This window comes from Dermochelys coriacea, chromosome 11, assembly GCF_009764565.3.
Source record: "Dermochelys coriacea isolate rDerCor1 chromosome 11, rDerCor1.pri.v4, whole genome shotgun sequence".
In the NCBI taxonomy this organism is placed as follows: Eukaryota; Metazoa; Chordata; order Testudines; family Dermochelyidae; genus Dermochelys; species Dermochelys coriacea.
The window spans coordinates 70,009,738-70,033,737 of NC_050078.2; the positions used below are offsets into that span (position 1 = coordinate 70,009,738).

At 44.8% G+C, this 24,000-nt stretch overlaps 1 protein-coding gene across 1 annotated transcript in view; it reads right to left on the reverse strand.

Annotated features, from left to right (window-relative positions):
* Window positions 1–24,000, reverse strand: part of MREG (melanoregulin) — a 45,262-nt gene that overhangs the window by 12,159 nt on the left and 9,103 nt on the right. Inside the window, exon 2 of the mRNA XM_038421934.2 lies at window positions 17,068–17,224. Within this exon, the coding sequence (XP_038277862.1) occupies window positions 17,068–17,224 (157 nt within the window). The remainder of the gene's footprint in view (window positions 1–17,067; window positions 17,225–24,000) is intronic.

The following is a 24,000-nucleotide window of genomic DNA, read 5'->3' on the forward strand; positions in this document are numbered from 1 at the left end:
TGGGGGTGGGGTGGGGCAGCAGAGGGCTCCGCGTGTTTCCCTCACCTGTGGGTACCTCCCCCGAAGCTCCCATTGGCCATGGTAACCCGTTCCTGGCCAATGGGAGCTTTGGGGAGGTACCCACAGGCAAGAGCAGCGTATGGAGCCCTCTGCTGCTCCACCCCCACGGGCTGCAAGGACGTGGTGTGGCTGCTTCCAGGATCGGTGCAGAGCCCGCGGCGGTGGCAATCCCACAGGCCAGATCCACAGCCCCAAGGGGCCGGATCCAGCCCACGGGCCATAGTTTGCCTGGTCTCATACCAACACGTGTTTAGCCCTAGCACTTGCTGAAATACAGTTGTTATCCAAGGTGGCATTATATGGTTAAGAGTGATTTTCAATTTCAAGTGTTTTCCTGGCCTAAGTCTAGTTTGAATTCTTGAATTTGAATGATGGTTAAAAATCCTGTTTCCATGTCACGATCCATGCATGTCACAATCACAGTGCGAAATCAGATGAATTCACCATGTAGTACTGGCTGATCTCTGGCTGTCTATCAGACCCATAAGATCAGAACCTTGTTTCCCAGATATGCAGCATCCTGGGCAAGATTTCTATCTCACAGGAGCACACATCAGTTTAGGCCCTGATCCAGCAATTCAAATCAGTGGGGGAAACTTCTATTGCTTTAATTGAGAACTGGGTCCGGCCCTTGAGGTACACAAGCAAAGCAGCCTTTAAGAAAGTCACTTTAAGACGTCACTTAATTGAAATGTTCTTTTGTACCTACAAACCACTGAAGTGACTCAAGTATTTTCATTTGTTTGTAACAAATGGGATTAGATACTTACGCCAAAAAATAATGTAAACCAAGGCGCTAAGGTTAGACTCCTAATTAGAAGTATCCTGATTTTTAAGAGGTGCTGACTTGTGGGTGACACTCTTTCAGCAACTAACTCTGATTACGATCCAAACTTTAGGCATCAGGTTTGAAAATGTTGGCCCCGAGCTTCTCCAGTTACTATACTTCTTCTGTGTGCAGATAGCCAAGTCACGTCTGCAGCGCTCCAAGTGAATAACCCCCCCCCCCATTGCTCAAATATAACCAAAAGAACTCCTCTGAGATTATGATTTTGAGTGAGAGGATCATGAATGTTAAGATAGTCATGAATTTATGTCAGGAGAGCAGGGGAAATTCAGATCAGCACACAGCAGCTTATGCTGTTTTTTTCCCCAGCCTGGGAGTAGGAAGAAATCCTTCATTCTTAGCCAAGAGAGTATTGGTGCTATTCACTGATTGGCAAAGCAAAGCAGAGGTGTTTCCCTTCCCCACCTCCTCCCTTGGAGCCTGAAAATGGCCGCATTGTTTCAGTTTTGCACATGAGCTAATACGTCATTTAAGTTCTGAAAAGGAGAGGATACAGTGATAACCTGGAAGTCCTCTCTTTTGTGACGCACCCTGGACACTAGGATGCAAACTCTGGCTCAGTGAGAAGGGAAAGAGATTCTTCTTCAGTTAAAGAATAGACTGCAGTTTGTAAGTGTGGGCTCCAGGAGAAGTTGACTGCAACCCATAGAGCACAAACAACCCCCAAACCTCAGCCTTTACAGTGTGAGGCACATACTGCCTTGGCCCTTTTTGGCAGGGATCCCTTGGAATCCTCCCAACATCCTCATGATCCAAAGTATTAACAAGGAAGGAAGGGTCTCTGCAAAAAATAAGCAGTGACTCTCTGACCTCTTTAGACAAATAAATTTTTAATATACCAACTATTTGCTCATTTGAGTTGAATCCAATAATTAGTTTCTATTATTAGAAGCCCTGGATGGGTGGAAAGTGTTTGTACCATATTGTTTTGTACCAGTGGTTTTCAACCTGTGGTCCGTAGACCGCTGGGGGTCTGCAAACTATGTCTAAGATTTCCAAAGGGGTCTGCACCTCCATTTGAAAATGTTTAGGGGTCCACAAATGTTAAAAGGTTGAAAACCACTGCTGTACACTAATCACCCCAGAAACCCTGATCTCTCTCTCTCTCCACCTGAATTTTATGTTAACAGGGACCTTGCTAGAACCCATCTGCAGCAAAGCAATGTTCATTCAGGTCTGTCTTTAATTACACTTAGAGTTACTGGGCCAAACTCTGCTCTCTAATGTAAACCCAGAGCAATTTCATTCGTGTCAAAGGAGCTGCTCCTGATTTACCCCAGCGGAACAGCAGGATTGGTTCCATTGTCTGTTTTATTTAGAAACAAGGCTGCTGCTTTCTTTTCAAATCTTTAGGCACTGAATTATTCCATTAACATTGAAAGGATACAGCAAACTCTCCCCACCCCCACCCCCTGCCCCACATTGCCTGGGCGGGAGCTTCATCTCACCTTTATGCAGAACCTGCTGCTCAACCGTAACTATGGTGCAGCTAGGTAGAGGTGGATTCGCCATCCCTGGCTGTCTTCAAATCCAGACTGGCTGCCTTTCTGGATGATAGACTTTGGTCAAACACAAGTTATTGGGCTCAGTGCTGGGATATCTGATTCAAATGCTACAGTCTGTGTTATTAAGGTCAGACTAGATGTTCTAATACCTTAAACACTGCAAAATCTAACAATGCCAGCTCATGGTGAACCAATCCTGAGGATCACTCCTTGGCTTCTACCCTGGACTGAACATTCAGAAGTGAGGGCAATTTTAATGATTGTCCCCAGAGCGCAAGCCAAAGATCAACTTGCGTGTAATTAGTCCCTGTTTGATGGTTAACAGAGGCAGTTAATATTAATATGGGCTGGATAGAACTAGTGACCTAAAAGTGGAAGGTGCCATACCTTGTTACAACCTTTGAAGCCATCAAACTGCCCTCGATGAATTATAGGGTGCATGTGCCTACAGCCTAGTCGGAATTGCCGTGTGTACTGCAGGTTGTTGTCTGGGACATTTCTGATAAGCATATGGTTTAATATCCTTTTGTTAGCATTAACTATTTTAACTCTGGGTATTCTTTTTATCCATGTAAATGTCCCATCCCTTTCTGAATATAAGGGGGCATACAAAGGGCTGAAACAAGCCTGAAGAGTTTTTGTAAACAACGCACAAAAGCATGACAATGAGAAGAGACCCTGGGAAAACGCTCACTAGGGGGCGTTTCCTGTTTTGCCAACCATTTTGCAGAAAGCAGCTTCTTTCCTTGAAGAAGTTAAGTTGGTTTTGCTTCTATGAATTTTAAATAAATTAAACCCCTTTCCCTAAATGTTGGGCCATGTTGAACATAGCAGCAGACTTAACAGAATGATGGATTCACTTCACTGCTGCACAGCCTCAAGTGAGAGCAAAGGAAGGGAAAACACACACTTGACTGGTAACTGTGACACCGGTATGGAAACACGTCACAGCTCCTGGCCACAACCTATGACAGACTCTTGTGCAATAGCAATCGCAGCACCCAGGGTTGAAAATGATGCGTAGGGAGGAAGTGACAGGGGGAAGGAGGAGACCCTTGTCTAGGTTAAACACCGCTGCTGGTGGCTTTAGAGGCTTTGTACAGCTGTTGGGGGAAGGACGCAGCAGCACTTGCTGCTACAAGGGGAAGAAGAGGAAGTGGTGTACCATAGAGCATGACTTAGCAGAGGGGTAGCATGGTCTTGTGGGTGCGGCACTGGACTGAGAGTCCGGAGAGCTCACTTCTATACTTGCCTCTGCCTTTAACTCGCTCTGTGACCTTGGGCAAGTCACTCACTTCTTTGTGCCTCTGGTTCCCCTTTTACTTCTTGTCTATTCAGATTGGAAGCTCTTCAATACAGGGACAGCCTTATGATGTTCCTGGACATTGTCTAGTACAACAGGGGAAATCAGGCCTTGACTAGGGTCTGTAAGTGCTACTATAATAAAAATAATAGGCTGAGCTAGGAGTCTCTTGCTTCCTTTGCATTAATGAAGCTTTTTGAAAAGAACCAGAAGCAAGTCCCTAGCACTGTGTCCCCCTTCCTACTCCACCCTTCTGCCACTCCCGAGGGATTCTCAAAAAGAACAGGAGGGCTTGTGGCACTTTAGAGACTAAATAAATTTAGTTGAGCATAAGCTTTCGTGGGCTACAGCCCACTTCATCAGATGCATAGAATGGAACATATAGTAAGAAGACGCACGCACGCACGCACGCACGCACACACACACGCACACACACACACACACAGGTGGAATAAGAGGCTGATTAATTAAGATGAGCTATTATCAGCAGGAGAAAAAAAACTTTTGTAGTGATAATTAAGATGGCCCATTTAGGCAGCTGACAAGGTGTGAGGATACTTAACATGGGGAAATAGATTCAATATGTGTAATGATCCAGCCACTCCCAGTCCCTATTCAAACCCAAGTTAATGGTATCTAGTTTGCATATTAATTCAAGCTCAGCAGTTTCTCACTGGGAGTCTGTTTTTGAAGCTTTTCTGTTACAAAATTGCCACCTTTAAGTCTGTTACTGAGTGGCCAGAGAGGTTGAAGTGTTCTCCTACCGGTTTTTGAATGTTATGATTCCTGATGTCAGATTTGTGTCCATTTATTCTTTTGCACAGAGACTGTGCGGGTTGGCCAATGTACATGGCAGAGGGGCATTGCTGGCACATTATGGCATATATCACATTGGTAGATGTGCAGGTGAACAAGCCCTGATGGTATGGCTAATGTGATTAGGTCCTATGATGGTGTCACTTGAATAAATATCTGGACAGAGTTGGCATCAGGCTTTGTTGCAAGGATAGGTTCCTGGGTTAGTGTTTTTGTTGTGTGGTTGCTGGAGAGTATTTGCTTCGGGTCGGGGAGGGGGGAGCTGTCTGTAAGCAAGGACTGGTCTGTCTCCCAAGATCTGAGAGAGTGAGGGATCATTATCCTCACACCTTCTTGTCAGCTGCCTAAATGGGCCATCTTGATTATCACTAAAGTTTTTTTCCTCCTGCTGATAATAGCTCATCTTAATTAGCCTCTTATTCCACCTTCTCATGTTCTCTGTGTGTGTGTGTGTGTGTGTGTATTACCTCATATATATATATATATGGTATCTTCTTACTATATGTTCCATTGTATGCACCTGATGAAGTGATCTGTAGCTCACGAAAGCTTATGCTCAAATAAATGTGTAAGTCTCTAAGGTGCCACAAGTACTTCTGTTCTTTTTGCAGATACACACGGACACCGGCTGCTACTCTGAAACAAGGGATTCTGTGCATCTAAACTCCAGAGAGGGTTTCGGTAAAGTCAACCTTTTAAGCTGTTACTCCCTGTAACTTTCCGACTCAGAGTCCCCAACAACAGGCTGCGGCCACCATACACAACTGCAACTGTCCCCACGATAGCTGGGGAAGCTTTAAAGAAGGACAGACTCCAAAAGGAGCATGTCTGAACTTCTGCAAAGCTTTGCAGAAGCATGGTCTGAGTGCACCAGAAGCCCCTGAAATGGAGAGAAGGTTCTCATGCCTAAGCTGAAAACGAGAGTCGAGAGTTCTCATACCAGCTGTGCCATACTGCACAAGTAACTTCATCGCTGTGCCTCTGTTTCTACTACTTAGTTCCATGTGCTGCAGAAACACGGACTAACTGATCCTTGTACCGCTCAGGTTGAGTAGTAGTATTTCTACAAAATGGTATAGGGAACCTCACAGATGGCAGCAAGCAAACCTTTCTTGTTCTGCTACTCACACAACGATGCAGCTCTTCAGAAAGCAGATATTAATGAAAATAGTCTCACTTGAGGGGGGAAAAAAATTGCTTCCGAATTCTTATTGAATGAGAAAATTCAGCATCCAGACCCGTGGCCTTGAGCTCAGTGGAGCTATGGCAATTTACGAGTTGAAGATCTGATCCCTTGAGTGACTTACCACCTCACTGGGAGAGAAAAAAAGGTACAGACAAACTGTCAGAAATATCAGGAATGTTGACTTTGGTCAGTCCAAGTTTGGTTGATTCTATATTAGATGTGTCAGAGCTGTGAGCTCTCATACTTTAACGGAATATTCATCCATGGTGATCTTTAACACATATGTCCTTTCTCCCAAATGTTAATTGGACATTGATGTTAAATAGGTGTTAGCAAAAGAAACCCAAACATTTTAAAGCAATCTAAAAATCCTCACTCTTAGCTGTAGAGCTTACTTTCATGATTCAGTAAGTTGTCATTTCACTAGTTCACCAGTCAGTCTTCCAAGGCGGGTGGAACCTGAATGTTTAATGTCATAAGCAGGGGAAATTTTTTAAAAAAAAGACCCTACTGATATTTTATCAATCCTGTAGAAGTAACAAAGTATTTCCCCCCCTTTGTGGGTCATATTTAATGGCTGAGTTGGATAATGGAGATCAATAAATCCATTTATTAAACAATCTGTTCTTACAGATAGTGTTCCAAGTTAATATTCAGCTACACAAGTACATACTGCCTGGTGTGCCACAATGCTCATTGTTATTACTTGTGGTAAATGTGCTTCAACCAGGGAAATGACATCACCACAAAAGAGGCAGGATGGATTTATGGTCAAAGCACTCATCTGCAGTGTATTCCTGGCTTCACCCAGATTTCCCATGTGATCATGGGCAGATCTTACTTATTCTCAGATTCTTAGTTCCCCAGATGCGAAATAATTTTCTCCTTTCCATCATGCATATAGTGGTACGATCTATGCCAGTGAAGACTAGAGAAAAGCCTTAGTGCAAGACTAAGGAGCAGCAGATACAGGAACCAGTGGACAGCATAACAATTTCCATAGAAACAGTTCTAAAGACTGCAGTACCCCAAGAAGTAACTATGGCTTCTTGCATGAATTTTCTGTGCTATCCTAGTGCTCTAGTGGTGGCCAAACTACAAGCATGTAGCTTCCTCCACCTCTGCCATCTCGACACCACTGGCAATGATCTTCAGTGAAGTAACAAGCAGTTTTGTGATGCTGCTCAAACATGCCAATCCATTTCGTTCAGACTTGACTTGTTCCTTCATAGGAGTTGCCCAAAAGGCTTGTCAGCAGCCCTGGGACCAGACAGGGAGACTTCGCAACATGTTGAAGTTTCACAAGAACCTACCTCTAGACTGTAGCAAAGGACACCCAGAGGACAGACAGGGGGCTACACCAGGATAACTGCAAAAATGTCACATTCAAGTAGTTGTCAAGTTGGCCAACTCAGATTTTCCCAACCTGTCCGTCCTAGGCAGTGATCCACAGTAGCAACTGTTCCAGTATCAGACTTGTAATGCTTTGCTGGAAATCAGTCTCAGGCCAGTGAAAGCTCAAAGGGAAGTGATGACTAATTCCATGCATCACAGATGGCTTGTGAGAAAGTGTGAGTTCTGTGTTAGCAGACACACACACCAGCCTGCCTTGCTGATCTGAACACTCAGCTGTTCAAATATTTACCTGGAAAAGTTCCATGGAATCAGTGCAATGTACTAAGTACTTTAAATGCCAGATTGAAGTGGGGAAATCCTAAGCATTCAGTATGAGCCAGACTGGCACAGAACTGGAAGTTGACCAAAAAGCTGTGCCAAAGAGAATAGAGACAAATGCAATCAAATACCCTCCCCGATATGGAAACTTATTAATTAGTAGGTGGTTTTCTTCATGCTGCCAAAGCAATCCTCCATCAGAGCTGTTTCTTTATTCCCTTGAAGTTAATTTGCAGCGCTGTTCTCAGGAGCTGTACATAGGAAATTAGGTCAAACAACCTAAAGATTATCAGATGTGGGCCAAAGCTTTAAAATACCAATCCAGACCTGTACTGCTCTAGCCTTCAGGGGTTGTTCTGAGCTAGTGGTGTGGTTCAGCCCATTGGAGACACGATCAGATGCAAAATTTGGATCCATGTTCATATTCTGAAAAAAAAAAAAAAAGTCTCCCTATATCTTGACCCTAAATAATCCTGAATTAGATTAATTTCCAGGCATGCTGCAAAAAGCAGGGTTTGGGGGAAGTTTGAGGGTATATTTCTGGGACAGTTACAGGGCCTGTTTTGCAGGTTTGATTTATTGGCGGAACTTAGTTTTATATGATTGAAGGTAGTGTGGCTTAGTGAATAGATCACTCTGGAGACCCCCGAGTTCTATTTCCTGTTCTGCCACTGGCCTGCTAGGTTATCTCCCTGCACCTCACTTTCCCCCATCTGTAAAATGGGAGTCATACTGACCTCCTTTGAAAAATGCTTTGAGATCTATGGATGAAGAGCACTGGATAGGAGCTAGGGATTATTACTAAAGAGCAGAAATTTAGGCCCTGTTTATTTTAAAAAGGGTTTACCCTGCTGTTATTCCGAACAGACAGATTCCCCACTGAGTGAAAGTTCTTTGGCTGGAAGTATCCACATTAGTCAAGTGGACACAGGCTAAATGGGAGAGAGCTGGCTCGTGTCACATGCTCACATCTGTGCAACAGCAGCACTCAAGGAGCTACACTTACAAATCATCAATATTGGAGCCATTTAAAGGGTAACTTTCTCCTCCCATCTTGCAGTGTATATGGGCTTGTCTCCACTTCCAGGAAAATTAATTCAAATTAACTAAAATGTGCTAATTTGAAGTAGAGTAGTTAAACCACATTAAACCCCATGTGAATACCTTCACTCAGAATTAAAGAGAGTCTTTAATTCCTTTTATTTTAATTCACTTCCAAAGTGAATTAAGGCAAACCAAATTAAAGCCACTTTAATTCTGAATAAGTGTGTCCACATGGGGATTTAATGCAGTTTAACTAATCCACCTTACATTCACACTTTTAGTTAACTTGGATTAAATTTTCTGGATGTCCCTGTGGAGACAAGCCCAGTTGTACAAATGAAAGATCCTGTTTCTGAATCTTTTAGGAGGCACATGGTAAACCTCTCTCATAGCTTGGATGACTACACTATGCAAGACATGATTTAACACAATACAACAGGAAAGAGGCGCTCTGTCCCAACATGCCAACCATTTCTAATTTACTCCCACCTTCCGGAGTCTCTGCATACCTCTCAACCCCCACCTTTGCCAGAACTGAGTGCAGAGCCCTCTTGAATTCTGCATTTCAATTGCTTTTTCCAGTAACTTAATAAACATGATCATTGTGCTCCGAGTCATAGATCTCAGAGCACTTCACAAAGGAAGCCAACTTATTGTCACCCCTATTTTAATGGTGAGGAAGTGGAAACACAAATCCGTGACGTGACCAACCCAGCCTCAAATAGCAGATAAGTGGTATATTTGGAAATATGACCCGCATCCCAGACTCACAGTCCAAGACCCTATCCACTAGATCACACTGCCCCATAACTGCCAGGAGACTCATTACGAATTACTCATTAACGAGCAAGATAATCCATCACAAAATTAATTTTAGCACACATACCTCAGTTTTGTTTATTTACAGGTATACTGTGGAGCACTGTAAGTTATCTGTAGTACACAACAGCAAAGGAATGAAGATTTACAGCACTGTGCATTGAGAATCATAGATTCTAAGGCCAGCAGGGACCATTACATCAGCTAGCCTGACCACCTGCATAACACCGGCTACAGAATTTTTCTGAGTGGTTCAGCATCAAGACCATAACTGATTTTCTAGAAGCCATGCTGTACCTCAGACATCCACTCTTGATTTAAAGACTGCCAGTGAAAACATTTTACAGGCAAGTGAGCTAAGACAACCCTTTTTGTGCCCAAATTACAAGGTTACTGATGAACAGAGTATAAAGTAGCAAGGCTCTAATGGTACCAAAATTTGTTTCAGACAAGTCACAACCTTAGAATTTATTTATATCCCAAGGGTGGACTCAAACAAAGAGAGACTACAGATGCTTCTGTTTATAAATACTTATTTTAATCAAGTCATTATGGGCCATAACTTTACCCTGCTGTTATTCAGAACTTCCATTATCACCATCACCAAGTGATCGTCTTCGTGTATGGCACAGCTACACCGTGTCAGTGAAGATGCTGCTGCACCAATGAGAGAGCTTCTCCTGTCGCCATAGTTAATCCACCTCCCCAAGAGGCAGAAACCGTCTATGGGAGAAACCCTGTTCAGGTGGGATAGCTAATGCATGTTAGCTCTGCTGCTTAAAAAAAAACAAAAAAAACCCCCACATTTTTTGCACTGAAAAAAAATAATAATCACATTTCTGTGTGGATACCAAGCATGTGAATTTGGCCCAATAACTCTATGGTGGAATATGGCCCTTTCCCTAAACACTTGTACTAGTAGGTCCTTAAGGAAGACAAGGACATATGGGTACCAGTTCTGCAGAGCACATAAGCACGTCCGGTTAAGTTATTTGTACTTAAGCACGTTTAAGTGCTTTGCTGAATCAGAACCTAGAAATAGAAGAGAATTCTCCTCTCACTAAACACTGATTTGACACCAGCAGAACACAAAACCTAAAGTCTCAGTGACAATCAGATCATGGGAGAGATCACAAGTAGTCCAGCATGTGAACCTTGTTCATTCCTAGCAGAGACAGCATCATCTCCTTTGTAGCGTCCATAAGGTCTCTCTGTGGGAACTATTCTGCTAAGACTGCAGCTGATGAGCAGAGCTGTATTCACTCATCTGGAGAGTGATAATTTAACAGCTCTCCAAAAAAGATTATGCTTAGCATTCACAGGCCATTATATGTTGCAATTCAAACCTTTGCTTCTCTCATAGGGCTGAGCTCTCATTAGAAGAGGGTGAAGCTGTTTGGCTTAATTGTAAAATGCTCACTGGGGTAAGATGTGATCACTGCACAGAGTACCGCAATGTTGGGTTCTCAAGCCAAGTTTTTCTGGTCTGTCAGAAGGAGCCGGAATCGGAAGCAGCCACAAAGACTCCAACAACGAGGGTATTTCCAATTGTTACCATACACACATTTTTTGTTCCGAGTTATATAAATGTCACTGGAAATAAACTGACATAGTACAGAGTTATCTGAAGTGAAAATATGAAAACAAGAAAGATGTGTTAAGATATAGGACTTAGAGAGCACGTATACACTGCAAAAAAAAAAAAAAGTGTGTTCATAACTCTTGTTACAATAGCAGTGAAGACACGGCAACTCCAACACAGATTAGCAGCTTGAGTTCAACCCCAAATTCTCCTATAGGTTTTCACTCAAGCTGCTAACCCGAGTTGCTGGGTCTTCACTGCTGTTTTAACCCACATGAGCTAACCCAAGTTTGCAAAAAAGCGCTGTGTGAACATCACAGAGGCTTTGGACTGGGACTCAAGAAACTTACACCCAATCTACAGAGACGTTCTATCCGCTTAGCTACGTCAGTCAGGCGGGGCGAACGTAGGCCAGTACGGCATATCGGTAAGAAGCGGGTACCGGCCTGTACGCTGCCAACGTTTAAGCGCTGCCGTGGCAGCACTTTAACATCGCTGCCCCTTTTGCCCCCCCTGTTGGTGGCCCTGCCAGTAGGGACCCTACCAGCAGGGCTGCTGACAGCAAGGGAAGGGGGCACAAAAGGGGCAGCTACCCCAGGGTCAGTGATTTAAAAGGGCCTACCACAGCGGCGGCCGGAGCCCCAGGCCCTTTTAAATCGCCGCTGGAGCCCTGGGCGGTGTGGGCCAGGCTCCGCGGATGGGCTGGCTGGGAGAGGCTGACTCCAACCCTACCCCTTCTGCCTGAGGCCCCACCCCTCCTGGGGGCCCAGATCCAGGCCCCTGTACCGGAAAGAGTTTAATAGTACTTTCACCCCTGCAGTCAGGAGTATGAAAAACCCACACCCTGGACCAGCATAGCTACGCAGACGTAACTCCCAGCATACATACAGCTACAATCAACAGACGAGGGCTTCCGTCCACAGAAGATGGCTTTGTTCAAGGAGGTGGCATTCCTGTACTGAGAGAAAACCCCCATTCTGTCTATGTCAGCTGCATCTACACCAGTGGGCTCCACAAGAGGACTTTTTTTTTAAATGCACAAGATCACTTTTTGAATTTAAGATCAACCCAGGATCTACCCCGCCCCTTCCCAGAGGCCCCGCTCCCTCCATTCCCCCCTCCCTCCGTCGCTCGCTTGCTCTCCCCACCCTCACTCACTTTCACCAGGCTGGGGCAGGGGGTTGGGGTGTAGGAGGGGGGGCAGGCTCTGGGGTGGGATTGAGGAGTTCAGAGTGTGGGAGGGGGCTCCGGGCTGAGCCTGGGGAAAGGGGTTGGGGTGCAAGCTCTGGGATGGAGTTTGGATGCAGGGGTCATATGGTTACACAGCACCTAATCTCACAGAATCCACTGGACAGTTCATGAGTTTCACTTTTTATTAGTGTCATTTGTAGCTTATAGATCCAAAACACTTCAGGAATTGTCACAAATCAGTGCAACATTCTCAACTGTGGGGTGTGCATTCGCTGAGCCTGGGGCAGGTGGTTGGGGTGCAGGAGTGAGGGGTGTAAGCTCTAGGAGGGAATTTGGTGCCTGAGGGGGTTCCAGGCTGGGGAGCAAGGTGTAGGCTCCGGCTGGGAGGTGCTTACCACAGATGGCTCCTGGCCGGCGGGGCAGTGGGGCTCAGCCGTGGCCCCACATCGCTCCCGGAAACATCTGGCTGCTGGCACATCTCTGCAGTCCTGGGGGAGGCAGCGGGTCTCCATGAGCTGCCCACCCCTGCAAGCGCCACCCCCGCAGCTCCCATTGGCCAGTTCCCAGCCAATGGGAGCTGCAGGGACAGTGTGCAGAGCTTCCCCCTCCCCACCCCAGGGGCTGCAGAGACGTGCTAGCAGCCAGACGCTTCCAGGAGTGATGTGGTGCCAGGGCAGGCAGCCTGCCTGAGCCCCACTGCACCGCTGGACTTTTAGCAGCCCAGAGATCACAATCAACAGGCAGAGGTTCCAGGATTGATCTGTGCCAGTATAGTCTCTGTAGCGTACACATATATTTGGATTCTATTGCTGGCTCTGCCACTAATCTGCACAACGCTGGGCAAAATGTTTCACTTCCCTGTGACTCAGTTTCCCCATCTCTAAAAGACACCTTCTTGTGTGAATCATATTGAGATTCACAGATTAAGCGCACCATATCCGATCTTGATAGATCACATTCCAGGAAGCTGACTTGTTGCTTCAGTCTCAGAAGTACTGCTTCAGAAAGGAGGCACTTCTGGGAATGACCTAACAGGGCTGTAATTAGCCACTGGAACAATTTAAAAGGGATCATGGTGGATTCTCCATCACTGACTGTTTTTAAATCCAGAGTGGATGTTTTAGAAAAGAACTCCTAGAGCAGATCTCTTGGGGAAGTTCTATGGCCTGTGCTGTACAGTAGGTCAAACTAGATCACAATGTTCCTTTCTGGCCTTGGGATCTATGAAGGAGCCCACATTCTTCACAGGAATTCAGTCAGGATTTTTTTTTATTGTTTGCATAAATAAAGTGATTAAAAACAAAGTGCGATGAACATTGAGATTCAAAAGATGAATATAGTCAAAGGGGTAAGACTCAGTACTCCAGTAAACCTCCCAGAGGCTTCAGTGTAACTTTGTCTTTAGAAAGAGCAAAAAAGTGATTAGATTGTTAGGTAGGTGTCATCATATGGCGCTGTTACACCCAGTCTCACATGTTCTTAGCAGGTCTGAATAAATGTCCTGTGTTAATTATTCTCTTTAGAGGAGCTGTTGCAAACAGCAAGACAGTTTCCTCTCTACCATAACCTCTGTAACAAGAGTTGATCCTTGGGGCAGACTTGCTTCCTGGGAACCGTTTGAGCTGAGATTTCTGAAGCACAGATTTTCCAGTGTGCTGTTTGTGATCACCTCTGTTCAAGGACTGGCATGTACTGTAAACAAGTAAGTTACATTAAAAAAAAAATCTAGATACCCAAAAGGCTCCCAAATCGGCTACCACTTGGCATAGGGGCAACAGCAGGAATGAGGAGTCCAAGCAATGCTGCATTATATAAACCATTAACACCACTATAGCTCTGACCAACTGAATAGGGAGTTTCACATTAGCACCAAAAGGGCTTAGTTAGTTTGCAGGAAAGAGGCTCCTTCAATAACACCGAATTTCAGCTTGTTTTGTGTTGGCGACGACAAGTCGACAATGAGAGAGAGAACCAGGCTTCATGCTGATGCATGCTACAAATTCTTCCCTTTCCTACACACAGACCAGGAAACATGGTTTGTCCTTCAACCCTTGATATTCATGTTCTTCCTCTTTAACAAAGTAAGGGTACAAAAAGAAATTTTAAAACCACGCTAGTTACAAAACTCCAGAATAAAGATCTATTAAGATTTCAGCTCACAAAACCTTCAGTCACAGTCAGAGTAAGTAATGTTAAGGGCAAAATATTAATAAAAGTAAAGTTGAAGAAGTTAAATCTGACACTCAATTCTTAACTCCACCTGGTGATTGAAACACAAAACTAGTGACCCAGGGGTTTATCTATGTCCTAGAATGAAGGCCTCCAGCCTTCCAGCACTGACCGCCACTCCAGGTACTACTCAAAGTGTTAAGAATTTAAAAAAAGAACTAACAAGCAGCCTGATCCAACATCTGTTGTAGTAAGTGAGAGTCTTTCACTAGAGGAAGGGCGGTCCAATCACTGAGGTGCTCAGGTAGGGAATTCCCTGCTTCACCATTGGCTTCCTGTGACACCTTGGGCAACTCACTTAGTCTCTGTGCCTCAGTTTCCCATCTGTACAATAGGGATAACAGCCCTGTCCTACCTCACGGGGTGTTGTAAGGATCAATACATTAAAGACAGAGACATTATAGTCACAGGGCAGGGGGTGGGAGATACATATAAATACCTTAGATAGACTGGCTGGGGTGCACAATCTACATGTGCCAATAAACACATCTCATGATCTCTTCTCTTAGCTTCCCATCTTCCCTTATTGTGTTTAGTCTCATTTAGGCTCAAAGTTCTTCAGGGCTGGGACCTGACATTTTAAGCACCACACTCATTTATGATGCTGTTACATAACTACTAATGGCTTTCGTAGTCAGTCATCAGGAAGTAGTTCTAGCTCATAATCGTCAGATTAGACTGCTCTAATCCAGAATAAATTAAATATTTAACAAGTGAGGACACAAGTCACAAGCCACTAACTCAGCTACGTTCCTTCGCATCATATTAGCTTAAAGCACCCACATTCCAGAACAATAATTTAGGGACTGATCCAAACTGTGGCCCATTGAAGTCAATGAAAAGATCCCCATTAGTTTCAATTAAGAAACTAGTGGTCATGAACCTAAGAGCATGAGAAAAGTTATAGTTTCTATACCAATAAGGGTCATGTGTAGTCATGAGAATTGTGTTGCAATTTTATTTCCCTCAACCCTCCAAAACATCTAAACACTAACTACCCCAAAAGCCCACTTCATGACAATACATTCAAAAATTACATTCTCTCATTTCAACTAAATGTCAAAAGAATAAGGATTCATTAAAAAAAAACTGGCTCATTTCCACTTAAAATTCCTAGATTCACTAAAATTCACTAATTCCTAGAAAAAAGATAAAATAATTACATTGCAGACTTTATAAGATTAGGTCATTTTCATGGGATCATAATGAAATTATGTGCTATCAAGTTTTACTGCAAACATTTCACAGTTGTAATAGCTGTCCAAAAGGGATGTGTCCATTTCATTTTAAAAAGAGTATTTTCTACAGCCTATTTTCAATCCATGCTCCAGGTCGCTAATGTCACACACATGAAGTCCATTAGGGAAATAAATCAGGCCTATAAAATATAGTTTATATAATGATGACAATTCCCCCCCTCCCCCCACTATCCTAACCAGCTGCACAAGTTCTTCTGTACTTGATCATTACCATATTCTGATTACACAAATATTTGACTTGACAAACTACTGCAGTTCAGGTTCAGCACAAGGACAGGACCATTCTTGTGGAAGTGTCAGGTTTGTGGTGTGGTAGTAACACAAGGGAAGGGAACAGCGAAAGCAGCTTTGAACATGCAAAGGCCAGCATATGCAAATAAGGCATAGAAGCATCTAATAATGGCAATGTGAACAATCAAGCAGGAAGTTAAATCCTGTGACCCTCCAAAAGAACTGCTCTCTGGAGAATCGTAGTTCAGAATGGAGGCACAGCTTATGTCAAAGGTGTCTTATCCAGAGATCAGAACGGCCAGTTAGCCACCACTGCTTCTACAACTACAAAGTATTATAGGGTATGGCCACGCGAGGGGGGGGGCATGAAATTCCCACAGCAGAGTCTCAGCATCTGGGTTAACTGACTCAGGCTCATGCTACAGGCCTAGAAACAGCAGTTTAGACATTTGGACTTGGGAGCCAGTGAGGGGGAGAGTCTCCAGCCTGAGCCCGAACATCTGCACTGCTATTTCTAGCCCTATAGCATGAGCCCCACAAGCCCAAATCAGTTGACTCGAGTGCTAAGATTTGGTACCACAGCTCTTCCCCGCGCCCCCTCCCCTCAGTGTAGACCTACCCATAGTAACATCTTAGAGGACCCAGCCATGATAGAGATCCCACTGTCCTAGAAACTGTAGAAACACATAGTAAGCTCTTGGGGTGGGGACTCTTTGAATGTCTGCATAGACAAGAAAGAGAAGTTACTTGGTCTATGTAGGTAGTGGTTTAATTTAATAGAAGTCTGAAAGAGCCTTAAGTGTGCATGCTGGTATAGGAAATGTATCACAGAGACCACTCTTTGACCAGGGAATAGAAAGGCTTCCCTACTTCACCTCTTACCAAATTTAGTACGGGGGAAAATAAGTAGAATTCTCTTTCCCCAGAGTAATACTTACCATATGGTACGCACAACCTCCAATCCAACCTAGATATACAAGCATCAGCAACTCTTTGATATAGTCCTTCGGACACTTCCTTTCATTAGAGAAACATCTGCATTGCCCGACTATATTTAACATCACCATGCATTACCTCCTCTTCTTTGATACTGCTACTCAACTAAGCTACCACAGCAATAATGTTCCATACAGACCTGAAAGGTATCCAGAGAATGACCAGACTTACCGTTTGGTTAAGTTAATCTCTAATATGACCAACCATCAGGATATGTGATGACATTTGTTCTCGTTTGTTCAGTTGTTTGTGGCTGGTTTGTAATTGGGGCAAGTGTTTATTCAATGACTCTGTGTATCCATGAACAACAGTCCTTTAGCCTTACCTCAGAATCTTTCTCCAGCTGGTTCCTGACGACAATCAGATTATACAGTATCCTGTCATCATCGGCTTCAGTGTGGGACATGTCGTGAGGGGTGCTCCACAGGTTCTTCTCCTCGTCCCTCGCCAAGGTGGCTCCAAATGAGGCATAAGGGTTATTACTGAAAGGTGGAATATTGAGGAGCATTTGTCAGTGACTGAGTCTGGAGAACTGCAGTTAAGTTCTATAGTCAGGTGTATTCAGTAAGTGGGATCTGTATGGCTCAGCTGATAACACTTTTGCCCCTGAAATAGAAAAGTAGGTGTGCCAGCCTGGCACTAGAACTTAGTCTAGTACTCCCTGCTCTCAATCTAGGCATTACTGGTGGTGTTGCTCTGTTAAAGGTGCTGTACTCTGAAGGAGACAGGAAACCATGCATCTTAAGTATTCACAGGGTATCCTTCAAACAAACATCCTTCTGCACAATGCAACAAGTCATGACATCCATCACTGAACTATTCAAACTCCTGACAGCTACCACCACCATCTACAGAACTGCTAGGACCCAGCTGAATGCCTTGCTTTGGAAAGACACACCATGAAAAGTGGACTTATCCTTCTAAATACTCTATTCTAAAGCCCCACAGCATTAGTTCCGCTCAGCATTGGTACAGCTGCCTTCTTCCCATCAACCGGTTCTGGTGTGCATCAGTGACCACTCCCAAATTTTCGAGTCTGCTGTATGCTGACCGAGTTGCCACCAGTCAACTCCAATGCACGTTGTTACAGTTGGCAGTAATAGCTGGAGTACTGGGGGGCCTCCCTTTATCTTGGGAAATTACCCAAACCTACTGCATCCAAAAAGCAGATTAAACCTCCCTTTACAAATTCTTAAAGTGGCATTGTCAGTCCCCCAGGTCCCAGACTTACATAGGGGGTAAAGAGAAAGCTTTGCGATTCCCAGAACCTATTTCTGAATCATATAGGGGGAAATGTCAAAGACGGAGATGTAATTTATCTTTTCTTCCTCCAACACCCCAGTTTCCCTTTTACACTAGCTTGGAAAGCTAATCTCATCCTTATACGGGGGAAAACAAAATCCATTCACTACTCCAAAAACAAAACCCATTCACTACTACTTCACTAACAGCCTTGTACAGACACTTCAATCCCACCAGCCACTGATCACAAGTAAACACTGTTCTGGTGCCCACAGTCAGACTCCTCTGAATGCTGTCACTACAGCAGTTGCACTTTGCAGAACCATTCGCTCCCTGGGGCAGGAGAGTTGAAGTGTTAGTTGTTGCTTATTTCAAGCCTTGAGCACATTTGCAAGGAGCACTGAATATTTAACAGAAGAAAAGAGGCAGAAATTAAGTCTGCTCTCTGCTGGCTCCCAGAGCCTATAGCTTCCATGAGCGTCACTAAGATTTCTCTGCTCATCCTGATCATTACAAAGCCCTTGTCATTAAGAGGATTACATGTATAGTTCTTAGTATGACCATCACATTTGTGTTTTATCTTGGCTGCCAGTTCCCATGTAACCACTCAATCCATGGCATGAACACAAAGACTTCACAAAAAAGAAAAGGAGTACTTGTGGCACCTTAGAGACTAACAAATTTATTTGAGCATAATGCTCAAATTTTTTGCGAATACAGACTAACACGGCTGCTACTCTGAAACAAAGACTTCAGGGGCCTCTTAACCTGCCTTTGTTCTTTGACAGGCAGACATCAGAGAAGCCACCTTCAGATAAGACACCAGTATTTCAGGAGTCCTATAACCAGTGGCAGGTTTCACAACTATCCATCAGGAGAGGGAGTCTGGCCATGGCAGCTGTTGCCACTTCCACTGGTGGTGCAGAAGGGGCTGTTAAATCCTGCAGCTGTCACTGGGAAAAGGAGCAAGGGTCTCAGGGGACAAAAGACCCCCTCTACTTTCTCCCTTGGCAGCTTTGCTGAACAAGCCAAGGCAGCAGTCAGCAGCTCCCCTTCCTTTTTAGGGCTGGTGGTGGGTCCCCACCCTTTGTAGATTTCACCATGGGGCTCTGTGTCACAGCACAGACCAGGATCCAACCTGTCATCTTCAAAGACGGGGCTCTGACCTCCTGCCCCACCCAGCTCCTGACTTCATCGAGCCAGGGACTGTAAATTTCTAAACTTGAGCTCTGATTTAGCTACTTAAGAAATTCAATGGTAGGTTGGGCCTCTAGGGAGATTGAACAGAACCCCATTTACACATACCCAAAAATCTATGTTTATGTCATATTTGACCTCATGCCCTTGCCAAAACACAAGGAAATTCCAGAAGCTTGGCCTTCCAGCCTTAATTCCTGTTGTCTCCAGGTATTGCAGCTCCTACAGTCTACTTAAGACGCAAAAGGTACAAGCTGAGCATAGTGTCGTTTGAGCTTTTTTACCTTGCTGTGCCTGCTCTTGTCACACCCTTTACAGCACAAGCTTGCTTATATTGCTTGCTTTCGTCTAATGGCTGGTGTGGAAGATGGAGTAGCATCGATATTTTTCACACTAGCAAACATCCAGAGTACTTCGCCTGTTAAATGCCAGGAAATTTCAGTCCCCAAATCAAACAAATTCCAGTTGTGCATATAAAGGATCATCTAGATCTAGGCACATAGTGTACAAAATTAACTTCTCACAAGTGTTATTCATGGCCTGCATGCTCCATACATATTATAGCAGTGGCTAAAAGCCAAATTACACCTTTCCCCCAGAAATGCTCATCAAGAACAAGAGATACTCCAATAATTCCACAGGCCCAAACTCACAAAGTTTCCAAGGTACCCTGCCGTCAGCAGGAAGTTGGCTTGCCCACAGCACAAGCAAGGAGTCATCATCTCAACCAGCAGACATCACAAGTCTTGAAGGGAAACTCCCCAAGGGATCACGGGGCCTTTAAGGAAAGCAGGGGGCATCTGCAGAGAGGCCTAAATCCTTCCCCATCCCTCATGGCAGCAGGCTGCTGAAGATCTGGGGAGCCTTGGCTCCTGACAGGGTTTGAAAGGGCAGAACAGGAAAGCGCTCAGCTTAATGCAGAAAGGGTCATAATTAACTTCAGGTAGAACATCCCCAGCTTTCCAGAGATGGGGCGACACTATGGAGAATGCTCCCTCCCCCACAAGAATCCATCCACATGCAGATTGCCTCAAGGGGATCCTATGGAGTTTGGGTGTGGGCAGGTTTGAAGAGGGTGCCTCTCCTACCCCCTCTAACAGATCCTGGGCCAGCAGCACAGGGTCTCCATTTCTTTCATTCCTCCGCCGAGGGGAAGTCACAGGAATGCAGTGGTACTTTACTCCGGCTAGGGACACAGCGTTACCCCTCAAAGCCTGGATGTGGAAGACATTGGATAAATACAAACCCCAGATAGGGCAGTAGAGCATAGGCCTCCATATAGCTGACCAGTAAGGACATTGGGTACTCGGTAGCATTGGGGGAGGATGGATTGGTGTTTGGAGCATTAGCCTAGGACTGGACTGCACTGCACTCCTGGCTCGGTCACAGACCTGCTCTCTGATCCTGGGCAAGTCGTTTGGTCTCTATGCCTCAGTTCCCTATCTGTAAAATGGGAATAACACTGCCTTTGGATGGTCTATTTGATTGCAAGCTCTTTTGGGCAGGGACTTGTCTCTTTCTAGGTGATTGCTCAGTGGCTAGCACAGTTCTCCTCCTCCCACCCCCCCACACACTTAGGGGGCGGTCCCTTGGTGCTTCAGTGATACAAAGAGCTTTTCTGTTGTTTTGATTTACTGGCTGGCAATTGAATTGTTTCATTTACTTGTGTGTGCTGTCCAGCAAGGGTTGTGTAATCCTGCTGGATGGTCATTATGATGTTGTTAAAAGAAAAGGAGTACTTGTGGCACCTTAGAGACTAACAAATTTATTAGAGCATAAGCTTTCGTGAGCTACAGCTCACTTCATCGGATGCATTTGGTGGAAAAAACAGAGGAGAGATTTATATACACACACACAGAGAACATGAAACAATGGGTTTATCATACACACTGTAAGGAGAGTGATCACTTAAGATAAGCCATCACCAACAGCAGGGGGGGGAAGGAGGAAAACCTTTCATGGTGACAAGCAGGTAGGCTAATTCCAGCAGTTAACAAGAATATCAGAGGAACAGTGGGGGGTGGGGTGGGAGGGAGAAATACCATGGGGAAATAGTTTTACTTTGTGTAATGACTCATCCATTCCCAGTCTCTATTCAAGCCTAAGTTAATTGTATCCAGTTTGCAAATTAATTCCAATTCAGCAGTCTCTCGTTGGAGTCTGTTTTTGAAGCTTTTTTGTTGAAGTATAGCCACTCTTAGGTCTGTGATCGAGTGACCAGAGAGATTGAAGTGTTCTCCAACTGGTTTTTGAATGTTATAATTCTTGACGTCTGATTTGTGTCCATTCATTCTTTTACGTAGAGACTGTCCAGTTTGGCCAATGTACATGGCAGAGGGGCATTGCTGGCACATGATGGCATATATCACATTGGTAGATGCGCAGGTGAACGAGCCTCTGATAGTGTGGCTGATGTGATTAGGCCCTATGATGGTATCCCCTGAATAGATATGTGGACAGAGTTGGCAACGGGCTTTGTTGCAAGGATAGGTTCCTGGGTTAGTGGTTCTGTTGTGTGGTGTGTGGTTGCTGGTGAGTATTTGCTTCAGATTGGGGGGCTGTCTGTAAGCAAGGACTGGTCTGTCTCCCAAGATCTGAGAGAGCGATGGCTCGTCCTTCAGGATAGGTTGTAGATCCTTGATGATGCGTTGGAGGGGTTTTAGTTGGGGGCTGAAGGTGATGGCTAGTGGCGTTCTGTTGTTTTCTTTGTTGGGCCTGTCCTGTAGTAGGTGACTTCTGGGTACTCTTCTGGCTCTGTCAATCTGTTTCTTCACTTCAGCAGGTGGGTACTGTAGTTGTAGGAATGCATGATAGAGATCTTGTAGGTGTTTGTCTCTGTCTGAGGGGTTGGAGCAAATGCGGTTATATCGTAGCGCTTGGCTGTAGACAATGGATCGAGTGGTATGATCTGGATGAAAGCTAGAGGCATGTAGGTAGGAATAGCGGTCAGTAGGTTTCCGATATAGGGTGGTGTTTATGTGACCATCGCTTATTAGCACCGTAGTGTCCAGGAAGTGGATCTCTTGTGTGGACTGGTCCAGGCTGAGGTTGATGGTGGGATGGAAATTGTTGAAATCATGGTGGAATTCCTCAAGAGCTTCTTTTCCATGGGTCCAGATGATGAAGATGTCATCAATGTAGCGCAAGTAGAGTAGGGGCATTAGGGAACGAGAGCTGAGGAAGCGTTGTTCTAAGTCAGCCATAAAAATGTTGGCATACTGTGGGGCCATGCGGGTACCCATCGCAGTGCCGCTGATTTGAAGGTATACATTGTCACCAAATGTGAAATAGTTATGGGTCAGGACAAAGTCACAAAGTTCTGCCACCAGGTTAGCCGTGACAGTATCGGGGATACTGTTCCTGACGGCTTGTAGTCCATCTTTGTGTGGAATGTTGGTGTAGAGGGCTTCTACATCCATAGTGGCTAGGATGGTGTTTTTAGGAAGATCACCAATGGACTGTAGTTTCCTCAGGAAATCGGTGGTGTCTCGAAGATAGCTGGGAGTGCTGGTAACGAAGGGCCTGAGGAGGGAGTCTACATAGCCAGACAATCCTGCTGTCAGGGTGCCAATGCCTGAGATGATGGGGCGTCCAGGATTTCCAGGTTTATGGATCTTGGGTAGCAGATAGAATACCCCAGGTCCTGGCTCCAGGGGTGTGTCTGTGCGGATTTGTTCTTGTGCTTTTTCAGGGAGTTTCTTGAGCAAATGCTGTAGTTTCTTTTGGTAACTCTCAGTGGGATCAGAGGGTAATGGCTTGTAGAAAGTGGTGTTGGAGAGCTGCCTAGTAGCCTCTTGTTCATACTCTGACCTATTCATGATGACGACAGCACCTCCTTTGTCAGCCTTTTTGATTATGATGTCAGAGTTGTTTCTGAGGCTGTGGATGGCACTGTGTTCTGCATGGCTGAGGTTATGGGGTAAGCGATGCTGCTTTTCCACAATTTCAGCTCGTGCACGTCGGCGGAAGCAGTCTATGTAGAAATCCAGGCTGCTGTTTCGACCTTCAGGAGGAGTCCACCTAGAATCCTTCTTTTTGTAGTGTTGGCAGAAAGGTCTCTGTGGGTTAATATGTTGGTCAGAGGTGTGTTGGAAATATTCCTTGAGTCTGAGACGTCGAAAATAGGATTCTAGGTCACCACAGAACTGTATCATGTTCGTGGGGGTGGAGGGGCAAAAGGAGAGGCCCCGAGATAGGACAGATTCTTCCGCTGGGCTAAGAGTATAGTTGGATAGATTAACAATATTGCTGGGTGGGTTACGGGAACCATTGTTGTGGCCCCTTGTGGCATATAGTAGTTTAGATAGCTTAGTGTCCTTTTTCTTTTGTAGAGAATCAAAGTGTGTTTTGTAAATGGCTTGTCTAGTTTTTGTAAAGTCCAGCCACGAGGAAGTTTGTGTGGAAGGTTGGTTCTTTATGAGAGTATCCAGTTTTGAGAGCTCATTCTTAATCTTTCCCTGTTTGCTGTAGAGGATGTTGATCAGGTGGTTCCGCAGTTTCCTTGAGAGTGTGTGGCACAAGCTGTCAGCATAGTCTGTGTGGTATGTAGATTGTAATGGATTTTTTACCTTCAGTCCTTTCGGTATGATGTCCATCTGTTTGCATTTGGAGAGGAAGATGATGTCTGTCTGTATCTGTGCGAGTTTTTTCATGAAGTTGACAGATTTCCACTCTTGTTGTAACACTAATGCAGTTTTCTTAATCAAGGTGACTAGATCTTTTTTGTAGGTATTTTCAAATTACCCCTTACATTTAAAGAAATAATATCAGATGGGGATTCAGAAAGGTGAGAAGTAAATCTGCTCAATTCTTGTGAGGG